This window comes from Capra hircus, chromosome 14, assembly GCF_001704415.2.
Source record: "Capra hircus breed San Clemente chromosome 14, ASM170441v1, whole genome shotgun sequence".
NCBI lineage: Eukaryota > Metazoa > Chordata > Mammalia > Artiodactyla > Bovidae > Capra > Capra hircus.
The window spans coordinates 49,508,375-49,527,748 of record NC_030821.1 but is presented as its reverse complement, the minus strand read 5'-3'; the positions used below and the strand labels follow the sequence as shown (position 1 = coordinate 49,527,748).

At 39.8% G+C, this 19,374-nt stretch overlaps 1 protein-coding gene across 1 annotated transcript in view; it reads left to right on the top strand.

Moving 5' to 3' along the window:
- The window catches only part of C14H8orf34 (chromosome 14 C8orf34 homolog), a 338,106-nt gene that overhangs the window by 196,979 nt on the left and 121,753 nt on the right, over positions 1–19,374 (top strand). Inside the window, exon 8 of the mRNA XM_005689042.3 lies at positions 14,476–14,611. Coding sequence (XP_005689099.2) covers positions 14,476–14,611 — 136 coding nt within the window. The remainder of the gene's footprint in view (positions 1–14,475; positions 14,612–19,374) is intronic.

Here is a 19,374-nt window from a genome sequence, read left to right as displayed (position 1 = left end):
ACTGTGCTTGAGTAGCTTCATTTCTTTTTTAGTCAATATTGCTGTTATTGTCATTTTTAATTTCCAGGCCTAATTTTTATTTTATTAAAAATTTATTTTTAATTTTTTGTCTGCACTGACCAGCATGCGGGATCTTAGTTCCCCAGGGATATAACCCTCACCCCCTGTAGTGGAAACAGAGTCCTAAGCACTGGACCACCAGGGAAGCCCCTGACTCATTTCTGTTTCCAGTTCTATTCCTGAACATCTCTAGTTAGCTCTGCTGATCTGTTAAAGGCCTCCCCCTGCATGCGTGAATGTGTGCGTGATCAGTCATGTCAGACTCTTTGCGGCTTCATGGACTATAACCTGCTAGGCTCCTCTGGCATGGGATTCTCCCGGCAAAAATACTGGAGTGGGTTGCCATTTCCTCCTCCAGAGGATCTTCCCAACACAGGAATCGAACCTACTTCTCTTGCATCTCCTGCATTGGCAGGCAGATTCTTTACCACTAGCACCACCCCTCACCCCCCCTCAAATCTGATTGTTGATGGTCCTCCTCAGACACTGTGTCTATATTTCTGTGTTGATCACAAGGTGTCCGTCCTTCTCTTAGGGCCGTCACCAAGCTTTCAAGCATACCAGACCAGTCCGCTTATCTAACCCTGCCTGACATTAGTCCACATGCCTGAAATTTCAGTCATTTTTAAAATAAAGAGACTTGTTTGCAACCTCTATCTGCCAGCCCTTAAAAGGTGACAAAAGTTTCAGGAAAAAGTCAGTTTTTTTTGTTTTTTGGGGTTTTTTTTGGTGAATATAATTAATGTCTTGAATTTGTGATAGGTACAAACCAAAGAAAATATAGATGTACTCTGATGCACAAATCAGACTTTGAGTAGCATTTGGGTTTAAATTTGTTAGAAACACTAGTATTTTCTTCCAGACTAGAAATAGAAAACCACTCCCAGATGTCTTAATTTTTTTGACTAACAGAGAAGCTTTCACAACTTATGTAATGATGGGTTCAATTAACACAAGTCTTGTGATTCATTTGCAATCTAAGTGAACAAGTTTCAGCCCATAAATTTTTACAAATGTTTGTGGTTATTGTGTATTTGGCTGTTGATGGTCAGAGAAATTAAACAGGAACTGGTAGCTAACAAAAAATATCTCAGGAAGTTTCTTGAACTTTTCAGTTAACAATAGAAGATAAAAAAGATATGTAATTTTAAGTGTACACAAACATTTTCCCTAACTTAACCCTGGCCAAATCACTTTGTTTATTGATCTCATATAATCAAGTAAAATAAACATTCTGTAACTTACTTTTTTATTAAAATGGGAAAATTCATCACAGCATTTAAATCCCATGGCATTTTTTTAATGGGATACTAACATCATTATTTTTAAAGTTGTGTGCATGCTCAGTCGCTCAGTCATGTCCAACTCTGCAATCCCATGGCATGTAGCCTGCCAGGCTCCTCTGTCCATGGAATTTCCCAGGCAAGAATACTGGAGTGGGTTGCCATTTCCTCCTCCAGGGGAATCTTCCCCACCCAGGGATCAAACCCACATCTCCTGCACTTAGCAGGCAGGTTCTTTACTGCTGAGCCACCTGGGAAGCCCACCCAGGTCTCCCGTATTGTAGACAGACGGTTTACCGTCTGAGCCACCAGGGAAGTCCCCTTTTAAACTTAGGTTATTCTAATAAAAGTTCCAGCATATAATTTCTTGTATCTGCCATTTTGTTCTTATTAATTGTGAATTTGGTTAAGCTGTACTGCTCTGATATCCTGAGAAAGAATACTGAACTCATACTGGAGCATGCATGTAGAAACACAGAACCAATAGAAGCATGGCCTCAACATCCTTCTTCCACTTTTCAACCAAAATTTGTCCCAGAAAAGTGAATTATGTTTTGCTCTTAATTCTTTCTTTCCTTTTAAGGAAATAGTGTAGCCGTCTATACTATAACAAAAAAAGTATTCGTAAATATTTCATTAAAACGTGTCTAATTTCTTATATGTTTTCTTAACATTTGTTTTATTTTTAATAATTCACTCAGAATATATAACATCTGTTTGAAATATTTGACCAAATCAACTCTATCGATGTAAATCAACATACCAGGGGAAACTGCCATATAATTCTTGTATATCCCATCACTGAATCACTGTGAAGAGACTTATGTTTGGAAAGTTTTTAATTTTTGTTCTAAAGTTCCTAGAAACAGATGTGAAAATTCACTCATATCCCACATTGTCTAGTTCAAGCAGCTGTAAATTATTTCATGGATTACACATGAATGAAATGAAAGTCCTAGGATTATTTCATCTAGGCAGCTGTTACTTCCTTAAATTAAATGAAAACAATTCTTTGCTTGATTAATTCTTGGTTATTTGGATTGCAAGAAGATAAAGTGTGCATGTCTTTAGTCATAAATTAGTTCGTTTTTCTCGATAGTCACCCTGTGATTCAAAAGATGCATGAAAAGTTATGTGTGTGCTAAGTCACTTCAGTCGTGTCCGACCCTTTTCTACTCTGTAAACTGTAGTGCTCCAGGGTCCTTTGTCCATGAGATTCTCAAAGCAAGAATACTGGAGTGGGTTGCCATGCCCTCTTGCAGGTAATCTTCCCCACCTAGGGATCTATCACCTGGGATCAAACCTGCATTGGCAGGCGGCTTCTTTACCACTAGCACCACCTGGCTATCTTTAAAAATAAATGACCGCTTTTGGGCTTTCTAATGTGAAAAATAATAAGTATGGTTGTTGTTCTGTTGCTAAGTCATATCAGACTCTGCAGTCCCATGGACTGCAGCACACCAGGCTCCCCTGTCCTCCACTGTCTCCCAGAATTTGCTCAAATTCATGTCCATTGAGTCGGTGATGTTATCTAACCATCTCATCTTCTGCCACCGCCTTCTTATTTTACATTCTTTTAAAATCTAACATTCATATCATGCACATATTTCACTTGTAAGGAAAGTTAAAGAAGTGATAAGTTAAAGTGAAAGTTAAAGCAGTGATAAGAAGTGTCACTGCTTGATTTCAACTGCTGTGTTGGTAATTCTATCAACTTTCTCAGCCATATGGTCTGTAGCTTCTTTCCACACTCCATAGCTCCAGACTTGCCCTTCTAACTGCCTACCAAATATCCATACAGATGTCTTGACGATAACTCCATCTCAGCAAGTGTGAAACCAAAGATACAATCTCTCCCTATATTCCCTAAAAGTGGTAATATGAAAAAACCTGCAAGGATTTCATGTGTAATCATTCACTGCTGCTGCTAAGTCGCTTCAGTCTTGTCCGACTCTGTGCGACCCCATAGACGGCAGCCCACCAGGCTCCACTGTCCCTGGGATTTTCCAGGCAAGAACACCGGAGTGGGCTGCCATTTCCTTCTCCAATGCATGAGAGTGAAAACTGAAAGTGAAGTCACTGAGTCGTGTCCAACTCTCAGCGACCCCATGGACTGCAGCCTACCAGGCTCCTCCGTCCATGGGATTTTCCAGGCAAGAGTATTGGAGTGGGGTGCCATTGCCTTCTACAATCTGTCAAATCTTTCTCTGAAATTACCTTCTGATACATTTCTCTCTCTTGCTACTTCTTTGCCCCGGGCCCTCAGCAGCTAATACACACACTATGAAGGATACAGGCTTCTTCCTTCCTCGTCTCCTTATTTCCAGTTTTCACTTTGCCACACGGCTGTGGGCAAGTGCAACAGATGTATTCCTTCAAAATCCAATTTTCCAAAAGCCAATTCCACATAAGGATCCATTTGTTAAATAGTCAATTAACCAAGTTTGTCGAATTATACAAAAATCTTCTCTCGAGACTGGTGCTTTGAGTGATGTCTCAGGGGTGCTCAGGACTGTCATTTGCAGAAAAAAATAAAAAAGTCTAGTAGTCAGTAAATATCAGTGAATGCCCACCCTGTACTAGACACACTTTTAAGAAAGTGAGATTATGATAGTAAAGAAGAAAGACTTAATTCCTATGTTGAGTTGTCAGGAAAGCAGTTTTATAAATTTAGGAAATTGTTTCAGTAAATACAGCCACAATTATCTCTATAAAACACAGATTTGATGACTCTGTCTCCTTTCATCATCTGAGACTGAACTCTTTCAGTATTGCCTGTCACTGTGCGTCTCAGGTTATGGTCATATAGCTGCATACCTTTCCCTAAAGCATGGTGTCCCTTCAACTTTCTGCTTTTTCATGTTCTTACACCCCTCTGAAGACTCCTTCACCACCTGGTCTGGCTTGTATATTTTTACTCAACTGTTACCTAATTATTCAACTTCCTAATAATTCCTTTATCTTTCAGCTTTCAGTTAGAAAGCTGAAGCTAATCTACATGATTAAAATGAAATCATGCCAAGTGCTGACAGATAATTACTGGCAGTTTTGTGGGTTTGTTTTTATCTTCAGTTAATTGATTTTTCATGTGTTTTCCATAAATATAAATATAAGACATTTATTTTTGTTTTTTTTTTTCTGAGATAGAGCTGATCACGTTACATTATTAGTTATCTAATTTCTTAACTAGACATTAACAGTCACTACATAGTTTGATTTCAGAGTATCAAACTAAAACAAGTATATTTTTAAAAATTATCATCAGGTTATTTTCATATAATCTTTCTTTATTACTGTTACCTTAAGAATTGTGAGATTCCTTGATGAAAAAAGTATTACTGGTTGCTTCAAAGAAATTTCTAGTTGGCTAAAGTCTCTCCTCCATATACTGACTTTGGGAACTCTAATATCTCTTCTTAAGGACAAACCTTTAGATATTTGAAGGTTGCCATTTGTGGAAACATGCATTTAGCTTGGGGAGCATATTTGGTTTTCTCTGCTTGGTTCTCAGTTGGGCAAGAAGCTATAATCTGGCCTCTATTAACCAAGTCCTGAATGTTTGAGGCCAACTGCTTCAGAGCTTGTGATTTGGCTTCACTGATTGTTTCCATCAGAGGTGGTGGGTCAGTGTTCTGATGTCGTATATGATCTTTCATTGTCTTTTTCTGTATTCAGCCTCTCAGTCCCTTCTTTTAGTCATTCTGTCCCTTGCAAGAAGTTGGCCAAAAGACAAGACTCAAGATCCAAGTCTTTACTGCTTCATGATGTTCACTTGTTTCCATAGTCAATCTTTTCAATGTTGTATTATCATGGTGAGCATCTGATGAGAGAGTGGCTGCATAAAAGCATCTCAGACTCTGGATAGAGTTCGGTGACAGAGATTGTCCATCTCTATTCTTGCCTCTTGCCAAGGAATTGAAACTGATCTATAATCCGTGTAGAGGGTGTGTATGTGTTAGCTGCCCAGTTGGATCTGACTCTTTGCAGTTCCATGGTCTGTAGCCCACCAGGTTTCTCTGTCCATGGGATTCTCCAGGCAAGAATACTGGAGTGGATTGCCATTCTCTTCTCCAGAGAATCTTCCTGACCCAGGAATCGAACCTAGGTCTCCCAAATTGCAGGCAGATTCTTTACTTACTGAGCTATTTATAATTTCTGCCTGAATTAAAATGATGTATGTCGTATAGCCTTTTGTTTGTGTGATCGCTGTTTTTGGAAGCACTGCTTTGATTATTTGGGTAAACAATGGATCAGTAATTCCCCCAGGTAAAGTGTCTGAATAATCAAGGGGAACTTTGTTTTGGAGCTCCCATCTGAATTATAATTTCCTGGTTTAATGATCAAATTTAGGATTACCTAAGCTCCTTGGAAGAAAAGTTATGACCAACCTAGATAGCATATTCAAAAGCAGAGACATTACTTTGCCAAGTAAGGTCCGTCTAGTCAAGAATATGGTTTTCCCTGTGGACATATATGGATGTGAGAGTTGGACCGCGAAGAAGGCTGAACACCGAAGAATTGATGCTTTTGAACTGTGGTGTTGGAGAAGACTCTTGAGAGTCCCTTGGACTGCAAGGAGATCCAACCAGTCCGTTCTATAGGAGATCAGCCCTGGGATTTCTTTGGAAGGAATGATGCTAAAGCTGAAACTCCAGTACTTTGGCCACCTCATGCGAAGACTTGACTCATTGGAAAAGACTCTGATGCTGGGAGGGATTAGGGGCAGGAGGAGAAGGGGACCACAGAGGATGAGATGGCTGAATGGCATCACTGACTCGATGGATGTGAGTCCGAGTGAACTCTGGGAGTTGGTGATGGACAGGGAGGCCTGGCGTGCTGCAATTCATGGAGTCGCAAAGAGTCGGACACGACTGAGTGACTGAACTGAACTGAAGCTCTAACTACTAGACTGAGATTATTTGTTCTCTTTCTATAAGAGAGCAACATAAACAGTCACAAGCTGATTTGTTTTGGGCCATTTATCCACATAGGTTCAAGTGAAATGCCATTGACTGTAATTCTCTTTTATCTCATTTGTTGATACTGGAATTATCCCTGGTTTGTATCACAGGGGTCTGGTGAGGAATAGCATATCCAGCAATCAGTAAGCTCAAAGGCTGCTGTTCAGGAAATCTGAGACTGGTATAAGAATGATTATGCTCTAACAATTTTAGTACGAAGGGAATAAAAGAAGGGCCATTAGGGGTGAGTGATGACCAGGAGTTTATAGAAATTACAAGAAGAATGATTTTAAGTAAGCAGATGGAAAACAAAATAGTAATTAAACAAAGGTTTTGATTCAATATCTTGTACAGAAGCTGTCCATAATCTGAGGTCATCAGGTCGTTCTGAGAGCTTTGGGTCATTCGACTATATACTTTGAAAATCAGCTGTTTCAGGAGAATCTCCGAGAATCTTCATTTTGAGGCCCCCTATTAAAGAAGGCTTCCAGTGTTATTGGTTCTAAATTGTTTCTTTGTGAGCCCAAGAATTTGCTTCAGGGAGCTTAACTTCTGTATTTGTTGTTAACAGTATTTGATAGAATCCCTTCCAGTGAGGTTCAAGAGCAACTTTTCTCTGATGTCTCTCTGACAGATGAAATCTTATAGTTGAATGTCATGAAGAGGTTGTTTAAAATGTTTAAATGCAACTTTAACCTTTCTGTGATAGAACTGGGCTTAGTACACGAGTCTCTTGTAACATTTTGCAATATCTCCATGCATCAGGGCAAAGTATCATCGGTAAGATACTGAAACCCTTGGGCCTTCCAGTTACCAGTTCACAGGGAAATAAACCATGTGTCCAGAGCGGGTGGGAGCTTCCCAGCTGGCCCTAGTGGTAAAGAATCCGCCTGCCAATGTAGGAGATGCAAGAGACTCGGATTCAATCCCTGGATCGGGGCAATCTCCTGGAGTAGGAAGTGGCAAGCCACTCCAGTATTATTGCCTGGAAAACCCCATGGACAGAGGAGCCTGGCAGGCTACAGTCCATGGGGTCAAAAAGAGTAGGGCATGACATGACTGAACACTCTAGGGAGTGAACCATATTGGCCTAAGGGAGGGTGGGAGTACCTTTAAGGGAGCTCAAGGGTTTCTGAAAGTTTGTTAATTATATTTCAAGATGTCATTGGTTCTTTTCATCATTCAGAAGTTTGTAGATGATAAGCGCAGTATGGTTTCTGAGTAAAGGTTAATACCTTATAGAGGTTTTTCTTTTTAAGTAATATTTATTGGGAAGTGTACACCTTGGTCACCTGGTTGTTGTTCTTCAGTCACGCAGTCATACCCGACTCTTTGCGACCTCATGGACTATAGCACGCTCTGCCTCTCTGTCCCTCACCATCTCCCAAAGTTTGCCCAGGTTCATGTGCATTGCATCAGCGATGCCATCCAGCCCTCTCATCCACTGATGCCCTCTTCTCCTTCTGCCATCAGTCTTTCCCAGCATTAGGGAATTTTTCAATGAGTCAGCTGTTCACATCAGATGACCAAAATACAGAGCTTCAACTTCAGCATCAGTCCTTCCAACAAGTATTCAGGGTTGATTTCCCTTAAGGTTGACTGGTTTGATCTCCTTGCTTTCTAAGGGACTTTAAGGAGTCTTATCCAGCACCATGGTTCTAATGCATCAGTTATTTGGCTCTCTGCCTTCTTTACAGTCCAGCTCTCACAAGCATCACTTGATATAAAAGTTTATATTCACAATATTAGAAATACAAAATAGACCAGCTCTTTAGCAACTATAAAGATTAAAGCTTTTTGGCAAAGAGATGTTTAAACTCATCCTGAAATTACATTATAATATAATTATAATATAACATTATGAGGTTTTTAAAGGGCTTTGAAGCTTTGGTCCATGACCATTTCCCACATTTACAGTTTTTCCCTAGAATTATGCTGTTAACAAATCCACATGACTTAAAAAATTACCTTAGCTGTCTTTTAAAAGTTTCCCCAGCCATGCTGATTTATGGTAGTAACCAGTTTGTCTATACCATGATGAGTAGTTTCATGGAGAAATTTAGCAAATGTCCACTTGAAACCATCTAGTGCCTCCAGCCATCTGCGTTGGGAGTACCAGAGATGATCTGAGTGAAGTTCAGAGGCTAAATATTGATATTTTATAATGATTACTTTGAATTTCTTTAAGGATTTACCCTTTAAGAGTTTTAATAGGATCCAAACCTTGGTGAAGGCTACTTGTTTGGGACTTCCTTGGTGGTCCAATGGCTAAGACTCTGCAGTCCCAATGCAGGGGACTCAGGTTCAATCTCTGATTCAGGTACCTAGAGTGCACATACTGCAGCTAAGAGTTCAGAAGCCACAAAAAAAAAAAAGGGGGGGGGGATCCCTCATGCCACAACTGAGACCCAGTGCAGCCAAATAAATAAATTAATAATTATTTTTAAGATGAGAAAAAGGAGAAAAGACTGCTTATTTAGCAAAATGATCTGCTGGAGTATTTCTTTTAGCTTCCATGTCATTTCTTTTTTCATAAGCCTCAACTTTCACACCAGTTACCTCAGTATGAACTAGAAGTACACCTAAAAGTATGTGAAGTATGTTGTCCATTTTTGATGGAGGTTCCAGCAGAATTGAGTCTTGGCTTCCAAAGCAACCCAAAGTAATAGTTTTTTGGTTTGTTTGTTTTTAAATCATGCCCAATCTGTATCTGTGTTAGTCACTCAGTCATGTCCAACTCTTTGCAACCTGCCAGGATCATTTGTCTGTGGAATTCTCCAGGCAAGAAAACTGGAGTGGGTAGCCATTCCCTTCTCCAAGGGATCTTCCCGACCTAGGGATTGAACCCGGATCTCTTGCATTGCAAGTGGATTCTTTACCATCTGAGTTACCACTGTGGTCTCTGACTAGTTGACAAGGTCAAGAAAGTGCTATGGTTTTGTCCTTGGGGCTGATTTTTCCCTCAGGTGGAGGACTGTATTATAAAGGCAAGCTTCAATGGGTGTTAGCATGTTCTGCTCCAGGTTCAAGTTTTGAGATATGATTTGTCAACAAATAATATTAGGTCAGAGTTTTAAAAACACTGAATGAGGTATAACAAGTTCCTAAGTGAGCTAAGAAAATGTTAAGTTTCCCTTCCCTTGGTAGGGACAAGAAGGTGGACAGGCAGAGTGTCTCAATGATGAATAGTAGCGTAATGGGGAAAAAACTAACAATCTCATCAGGGGCTGATCACCTAACTAAAAAAGGTTGTGTGTTCTTGGACAGTAGTAATATCTGTGCCACATGAGGAACCATGAGAACAGAGTGGCACTTATGACTGGTTTAGCAGAAGCACTGCGTTTTGAAGCAGTGGTTATTGCCCTACAAAGAGGGGACTGTGCCTTTATGACCAGGTCAAGGTGATGAGTTTTTTGATTCCCATGAAGTTATGTTGAAACTCTAAAGACATGCCTAGATTGCTTACGTTCAAGTAGACAAAATGTCCACTTGGGTTTGGAGGACATAAACCCAAGACTTCTGAACCAAAGGATATTAGTTGGAAGTGCCTATAGAGGGAATCTGTTGACTAACCCTCTTCAAATGACAGAAAGTCTGTTTATGACTTAGGTAGGTGGGTAGATTTAGACACTAAGTCGTGTCCAACTCTTGCAACCACATGGACCATGGCCCACCAGACTCCTCTGCACGTAGGATTTCCCAGGCAAGAATGATGGCGTGGGTTGCCATTTCCTTCTCCAGAGAATCTTCCTGACCCAGGGATTGAACTGGGGTCTCCTGCATTGCAGGCAGACTCTTTACTGACTGAGCCATTTGACACTTGTTTGCAATATTCGGTTGTTAATGAAAGACGTTTATGGACAGAAGGAAGTGGATACAGGAAGCTATACTAGCAAAAAGCAGATATGTTGTGGTGAAGGCAGTTTCCTTTAGGGGACAGCAGAGGTCTCTCAGACGTTAACTCACTGGTGCTGACCAGGTGATTCCTGACTGTTTCAGTTCAGTTCAGTTCAGTTGCTCAGTCATGTCCAGCTCTTTGTGACGCCATGAACTGCAGTATGCCAGGCCTCCCTGTCCATCACCGAATCCCAGAGTTTCTCAGACTCATCTCCATTGAGTTGGAGATGCCATCCAACCATCTCATCCTCTGTCGTCCCTTTCTCCTCTTGCCTTCAATCTTTTCCAGCATCAGGGTCTTTTCCCTGATGTGAAGAGTCAGCTCTTCACATCAGGTGGCCAAGGTACTGGAGTTTCAGCTTCAACATCAGTCCTTCCAATGAACATTCAGGACTGATTTCCTTTAGGATGGACTGGTTGGATCTCCTTGCAGTCCAACGGACTCTCAAGAGTCTTCTCCAACATCACAGTTCAAAAGCATCAATTCTTCAGTTCTCAGCTTTCTTTATAGTCCAACTCTCACATCCATACAGGACTGCTGGAAAAACCATAGCCTTGACTAGATGAACCTTTGTTGGCAAAGTAATGTCTCTGCTTTTTAATATGCTGTCTAGGTTGGTCATAACTTTCCTTCCAAGGAGTAAGAGTCTTTTAATTTCATGGCTGCAGTCACCATCTGCAATGATTTTGGAGCCCCCCAAAATAAAGTCTGCCACTGTTTCTCCATCTATTTGCCATGAAGTGATGAGACAAGATGCCATGATCTTTGTTTTCTGAATGTTTTACTTTATGCCAACTTTTTCACTCTCCTTTTTCACTTTCATCAAGAGGCTCTTTAGTTCTTCTTCACTTTCGGCCATAAGGGTGGTGTCATCTGAATATCTGAGGTGATTGGTATTTCTCCTGGCAGTCTTGATTCCAGCTTGTGCTTCATCCAGTCCAGCATTTCTCATGATGATTCTGCATATAAGTTAAATAAGCAGGGTGACAATATACAGGCCTTGATGTACTCTTTTTCCTATTTGGAATCAGTTTGTTCCATGTCCAGTTCTGACTGTTGCTTCCTGACCTGCATACAGATTTCTCAAGAGGCAGATCAGGTGATCTGGTATTCCCATCTCTTTCAGGATTTTCCACAGTTTATTGTGATCCACACAGTCAAAGGCTTTGGCATAGTCAATAAAGCAGAAATAGATGTTTTTCTGGAACTCTTTTTCAGTGATATAGCAGATGTTAGCAATTGGATCTCTGGTTCCTCTGCCTTTTCCAAAACCAGCTTCAACATCTGGGAATTCACTGTTCATATATTGTTGAAGCCTGGCTTAGAGAATTTTGAGCATTACTTTGCTAGTGTATGAGATGAGTGCAATTGTGCAGTAGTTTGAGCATTCTTTTGCATTGCCTTTCTTAAGGATTGGAATGAAAATTGACCTTTTCCAGTCCTGTAGCCACTGATGAGTTTTCCAAATTTGCCAGCATATTGAGTGCAGCACTTTCACAGTCATCTTTTAGGATCTGAAATAGCTCAACTGGAATGCCATCACCTCCACTTGCTTTGTTCATAGTGATGCTTCCTAAGGCCACTTGACTTCACATTCCAGGATGTCTGGCTCTAGGTGAGTGATTACACCATTGTGATTATCTGGGTTGTGAAGATCTTTTTTGTACAGTTCTTCCGTGTATTCTTACCATCTCTTCTTAATATCTTCTGCTTCTATTAGATCCATACCATTTCTGTCCTTTATTGAGCTCATCTTTGCATGAAATGTTCCCTTGATATCTCTAATTTTCTTGAGATCTCTAGTCTTTCCCATTCTGTTGTTTTCCTCTATTTCTTTGCATTGATCACTGAGGAAGGCTTTCTTATCTCTCCTTACTATTCTTTGAAACTCTGCATTCAAATGGGTATATCTTTCCTTTTCTCCTTTGCTTTTGGCTTCTCTTCTTTTCACAGCTATTTGTAAGGCCTCCTCAGACAGCCATTTTCCTTTTTGTATTTCTTTTTCTTGGGGATGGTCTTGCTCACTGTCTCCTGTACAATGTCACGAACCTCTGTCCATAGTTCATCAGGCACTCTGTCTATTAGATCTAGTCCCTTAAATCTATTTCTCACTTCTACTGTATAATCGTTAAGGATTTGATCTAGGTCATAACTGAATGGTCTAGTGGTTTTCCCACTTTCTTCAACTTAAGTCTGAATTTGGCAATAAGGAGTTCATGATCTGAGCCACAGTCAGCTCCCAGTCTTGTTTTTGCTGACTGTATAGAGCTTCTCCATCTTTGGCTGCAAAGAATGTAATCAATCTGATTTCGGTGTTGACCATCTGGTGAGATCCATGTGTAGAGTCTTGTATTGTTGGAAGAGGGTGTTTGCTATGTCCAGTGCATTCTCTTGGCAGAACTCCATTAGTCTTTGCCCTGCTTCATTCTGTACTGCAAGGCCAAATTTGCCTGTTACTCCAGGTGTTTCTTGACTTCCTACTTTTGCATTCCAGTCCCCTATAATGAAAGGACATCTTTTTTGGGTGTTAATTCTAGAAGGTCTTGTAGGTCTTCAGAGCACTGTTCAACTTCAGCTTCTTCAGCATTACTGGTTGGGGCATAGACTTGGATTACCGTGATACTGAATGGTTTGCCTTGGAAATGAACAAACTCTGACTGTTTAGGATTCCATTTTTGGAAGAGCTTAAACTGTAATTAAATTAAATCTCAGTTTGATAACACTGGACTTAGTATGAGCAACTTCATTATGGGTATGCTGTCATGTTTTTAACATAATTAACCTAGAAATTCTCTCAGTTGTTTTGTGAAAGTTCAGATGTTTGGATAGTCTACAGCCTTATGAAAAGAGTGATTTCTCTTCTTATATAACTTCAGTCATGGATTATGTTTTGGCAAAATTATGGCTTATCTTTTGAAACTTTATGCCCCTCTTTTTCTAAGGCTCAGAGCAAGTAAATCGAGTCCTTTTTACAAGATTCCTTATACTGTGAATAAAGTAGATCATGTACAAATTTGGCTAGAACTAAATTACAAGAGAAATGTAGACCTTTTAAATGTTGATTGAGGGCCTGGATGAAATGGAAGGTTTCAATGAACACCTGGGGTGTGACTATCCTGGTGTATTCTTGTCCTCCCCAGGTGAAGATAAAAAGGAAAGATTTAGGGTTAAAAAGAGAAGGCATCAGGTATTCTGATTGGAGTTTGTTGGATGGGGAAGCTCAAGACAGGCAAATTAGAAGTGAATGATCTGACGTAATTGGTTTGGGAGCATATTTGTCTTCCTCTGGATTGTTCTTGAGCTTCCCAGGTCGCGCAGTGCTAAAAGAATCCAATGCCAATGCGGGAGATGCAGAAGATTCTTGCCTGTAAAATCCCGTGAACAGAGAAGCCTGGTGGGCTACAGTACATGGGGCCAAAGAGTTTAACACAGCTGAGCGACTGAGCATGCGTATGCTTGTGGATTGTTCCTAGCTGAAAGTTGGCAGTCACTGACCAAGTCTTGACCGTTTGGGGCCAATTGCCGTAGAGATTATGGTTGACTTCTGTGGATGGTTACAGTGGAAGTTGTGGATCTATGTTCTATTGTTATGCCCAAGTTGTGAAATCTCCCAATGACCACCAGGGAGCCGATATCCGATGCAAAAGCAAGAGAGTTTTTATTACCAAGCTCGAGCTGGGGCTCCCACAGATACCGACGAAGCGGCTATAGGGAGGAGCCCCGAGCTCTGGGTTTCATTGCTTATATAGGGTATTCTCGCGAGAGAAATTTGAAAAACAGGAGTTTCCGGGTTGGGAGAGGTCTAACTGGTTACCTTCTGTGGAAGGGTTAGGTGTTGGTTTCTGATTGGTTTTCATTTCCCGGGCTGGCCACGAGTTCTGATTGGTTCCTATTACCTAGGTAGACCACGAGTTCCTGAACGTTAAGTCAGGAGATTTTGGTCTGGGGACCGGTTGGCTCGTGGGCAGTGGGGTGAGGTCAGGGGATTCCCAAAGGCTCTTTTCCCGGAACCTTACAAAATGGAGTAGCTTAGGTCCTTCACTATATGTGGTCTGCCCATTCATTATCCAAACAGATTGATCTCTCACCCTTTTCCCTTATAATTTTCTCCAGCTACATCTAGAAATGATTTGAAAGATAATGAAGTAAGATTTTGCAAAGTGGAAATATAACATTTTTTCTTAATCTACTGGCAGGTATCTGAAAACATGGACTTTTCATCTTAATTCCATTAGAGTTAATTTCTTATCTGCAATTGTTTATGTTGTTACAGAGGATCTTGATGATTTAAGAATGGAGGGAGTAACTACCCTGACACCTTCTGGGAGCAAATTTAACCAAGGTCGAGCTACTTACTCTGCTGAACCTCAGGCCAAAGTCACATTGAACATCTGTTCAAGGTGTGCCAGGTAAAACAGATTATAGGTGTATCTATGTATAAACATGATCTTGATTTTTTAAATCTAAGATTTTGATGCAAAGGGTGTACTTCTCTGTGTTAAGAGAATCTTTTCCTTCTGGTTATCTTTTGTGCTGGTTAACAAGTTAGTTGTACAGTTTATCCTCATGCCCAATGCCACTCAGACCAACAATGAGTCAAAGAGTTTAGATTGTCTTTACTTCACAGTTGGAGACTATTCCAAGACTTTCTGCCTCTGAATTTCATTTGCTGTCTGCCTTTCTGTTCCTTTTCAAAAGAAGATTCAAGGGACTCTAGAAGTTCAAAGACACTTCTAAGGCACTTGCATAAAGGAGAGTTTGCCCAGGTACAGTTTAAGATCAGACCTTATTGGCCTCTTAACCTGTTCCTCATCTTGTTCACCTCCTGGAAAGAATTTAATCAGCTTGATGCTTTTCAGTTTTGGCAGCTGGAAGCAATCTTTGCATATAGGGTATGTGGCCAAAGAAGTAGCTTAAGTTAACTGCCGAGTCAGCTCCCACTGCTGGTCCAGCAGAAGCTCACCAAATAGCTAGAATGCATTCTTTTGTAGGAACTAAATCTCATTTGCAAAGAGGCTTTTAAGCCTGTTTAAATGATAAAACAAGTCTTCTAACCCTTATGTAAATGGTGCAGATTAACAAGAACAATGCCCTGGCTGGCCAGTTTTATCTCCTTTGCTTTATGTCTAGCTGTTCTATTGTACAATTTGAGAGGGGATTAGTGGCTTGGAAATAGGGAGCAGGGGGAAGTGTAGGAAACTCAGATCAGATTTTTGTAGCTTTTCCTTGCCTTTACCCCTTGGGAAGTTTAATTGTAGTTGTCATGGGCTTAGAAAAATAAAAAGAGATAGAATAAAAATAAATAGAAAAATCAGAGTATATTATTTGACGTCATTAAGAGAAATGCCACAATAAAATGAAAACACCACTGGAAACATTGCTTCAAACAAGTAATATTTGGGTGGATCGATTTTTTTGATTAGGGGTATGAAGAAAACTACAAATATTTATGCAATGATATTTAGGTATCCTGAGTGTGGAAGAGTCATTTGGCAATTAAAAAGAATTTTATAGTATGTTTGTACATTGTACATTGACTGGGAGAGGTGCTTGGTTCTTGGTCTTTGGCCTTTCATATTATTTGTAGAAGATTGGGATATGAGGAGGTTTTTTTTTTTTTTGAAAGGAAATCCCATGAAAGCAACATGTTTTACTAAAGTACTGAATGTTTGAATTGGGAAAGGACCAAACCCATTACATAGCCCTAAATTATTCACATTCAGCTTCCCAGTGATAAGCTAGATTATAAATTATAAACTACCTGCATATAAGATGAACTCCTAATCTCTATGGGCTTCCCTGGTGGCTCACATGATAAAGAATCTGCCTGCAATACAGGAGACCTGATTGAGAGAGCTAGATAGGGTCATGTGTGCATAGACAGCCAACCAAGTGATCACAGTGCAGGATTCTCAAGGAATAATAAGTTTATCTTCTTTTTCTCCCGTGCGCTGGGATAATTCCCATGTAAATGCTTAAGCAGTTGAAAATGTTTTGAGTTTCCAGCCCCCACCCCCACCCCCCCACCTTTTAGAAAGGCCCATATTAAAGTACTCAGGCACTGAAGAAAGAAGAGCCCCATTTTCCTGACATGAAGGAATTTTCTGCCTTAGGCTTCTTACAGACTAGGGAGAAAACTATAGCTCATCATCCGGGACAATAAGACAGTGTAGGGTGGTTGTGTTTTGGTTTTTGTGTTTGTTTGTTGCTCAGAGGTTCATGGTCAAGAAATTTTTTTTTTTTTCAGGTAGAACTGGAAGGTTGAAAGCTTAAAGGATATGTTGTTTTCTTGAAATAGTGCTGTAGCCCCAAGACACCCAAGAGTCATTGAGATTCAAGGGATGGTCAGAGCTTCTGCAAAGAACCCATCAGTGAGCAAGTTAGTGTAAAGAGGTGGAGTGTACTCTTAAAATTGTCATTTTCCCCAATCTCTTTTTCAAAGACTGCACTGCTTTTGAGCTACGTATGGGGTCACAGTATCTAGAAGGAGGTTTGCATAAGATATGTCCAGAACATTATTACTCTTATCAAACTGAGGACATTCAGCCAAAGGCCACAGACCCCTTCTCATTCAGAACCTGATTAAAAGACATGATCTGTCCTGCAACTAATACATTGCTCTGCGAACAGTTGATGGATATAATATATATGTGACCATTGGTAGGACTTCTGATTTTCAAGAGATCAGAAAAAGAGGAATCCAGCCCACATTAAGTTGCTCTGTGAAGTTTTATGTGCAACAAAGTGGCTAAACTATCAAGAATGTAAAAAAATGTATTGATTAGCATGGTTACAAGAAATAAAATTATACCTTTTTCCATAAATATTTCATACATTGTTAGAAAAGTACAGATGGAAGAAAGCTTATGTTTTCAAGCTGGAAAATTATTCCAGGGTAATGTTATTACCTTAGCTCTTAGTGACCTTAATCTGCTGTGGACATTGCTGCAATTTGTATGGTTTAAACAAACAGATGCCATCAGTTGGCAAGTAGAAAAATGCATAGTTAATAGGTGTCTGATCACCAAGATATATTGAGATTCTAACCCCAAATGTTTCTCTTTTCCCCTCAGATCATAAGGGAAAGAAACCATTACAAAACAATTTTAAGTAAATAAAGAATTTTCTATGTATAATATAATATAGCAGTGTCCTTATAACTGCTGGTTTTTTTTTTTTTTTTTTGCATTGCAAGTTAGATTTTTTGATATATTCATTGAGTGTCTTGGTTTGACTTTTAGAAAATTCTACTCTTACAGCTACACAGCCTTGAATGGCATGGGCAAAACAAGTTTAATTTGTTGCCTTGGAGTCACACTAGTCATATCAACCAAAAAGTAAAATGTCAGTAGGTCAGTAATACACATTGTCAGTAATTTATCAGCAAAGCTTGTGTGGTTTTAAAAAACAGTGGTTTGGAGAATTGTGAGTTTTAAATGAAATTTCTTCATTAAATATCCTGAATTTTCTTTTTAAGGTAACAGTTAAGATATCAAGAACAAGCAAACAAATGCTGATACCAAGGCAGCAAATTACTATTTCAGTGAAGTTTATAAGCCATTTTTCTGGAAAGACCACCCATTAATTCTGTCTACCGACTGCCATTCCGAGGAGTTAAATCTTGTTTTTGTGGACTCCTGCCAGGGCATTCCGGGTGGTAGGGTGCTGTTTGTTTTTGATGGTGCAAGTGTTTGCATTCATTCATGCCTAACATCAATAGAGCACAAAAAAGGAACGGAAAGCCATTTAAAAAGAAATTGGATTATAGAGAACATACAGTGACACTGGCTCAGAAACTGCAGCCTGAGAATGTTAGGAGGAATTTGTTTCCAGATAGCCTGCTGATTTTTCACTGATTTGCTTCACGTCCTTGTGCCAAAAATTGTTCACCGTTTCTTCTGTACATCGTGACATAAAAATAATGAGTTTATTCATATATTGACTTGATAAAGCAAAAGCCAATGATTGCGGGTGATAGGATGCTGAAGAAAAGATAAATGTCAGCACTTATAAATATGAGCTAATTTCAAGCTAACTATATTAGGATTTACTAGTTAAGAAAGCTGACATCATTAGTGATATGTTATATTCTGTTTCACTTTGCTATGCATTTTTTTTTTTTTTCCTTTTTCCTCCCAACCTCTTTTATAAGGTTTATTTTCAGTAAGTTCCCACTGGGAAAAAAAGTGAGGAAAACTGACTTAAAGGAAAATGGATAAGGACAAAAAGGGACTACTATCATTGTTTACAGTTACAAAGTTTTCCATAAAATTGACTTCCTACACCTAGATTAAAAGGTTTGGTTTGAGTGATGAATATAGTACATGTTTTAAGTGACAGAAATGGTTCATTCGAACCAAAATGAATTTATGGAAGACTCACTCTGTGTCAAGTACTGGGATAAACTCTGGAAAGAAAAAAACACTGCTGATCACTAGGAACTTACATTCTGGCTGGAAACAGACTTGGAAAAAATAAGTACAACCCAAAATGTCAGACAGTGATAGTTCTCTAGAAAAAATAAAGCATCGTAAAATGGCTCGGTTATGCCAGACATGATTGATTTGGGGGCTGTTGGTGTGGGGAAAGTCCATACCCTTGGAAAGACTGAAATATGACTTCCATGGTTCATTCTGCATGAAGGAAGAAATGAGGCCAACACATATCAGCCAGAAACTGGAGACCACTTTATCTCAGTTTTAAACACTTAAACTTCATAGTTCTTTTGTTTGTAAATTGATACAATATCCTCTCCATCTCTACTTTTTTTAGTGGTTGTTTTGTGATTCATAAGAAAGGGAGGGCCTTGGGCTGTGTAAGTACACACTACTCTATTTAATTAATTAATTAACTTTTGGTTGCACTGGGTCTTTGTTGCTCTGTGTGGGCTTTCTCTTGTTGCAGCAAGCAAGGGCTAGGGCGGCTACTCTTTAGTTATGGTGTGAGGGCTTCTCCTTGTGGTGGCTTCTCTTGCTGTGGAGCACAGGCTCTAGGTAAACAGGCTTTAGCAGTTTTGGAGCACAGGTTTATGTGCTTCGTGGCATGTGGAATCTTCCCAGACCAGGGGTTGAACCGTGTCTTCTGCATTGGCAGGTGAACTCTTAACCACTGGACCCCCAGGGAAGTCCACACTAACTCTAAAAGACTACTTCTTATTATGTGAAAAAGAGCT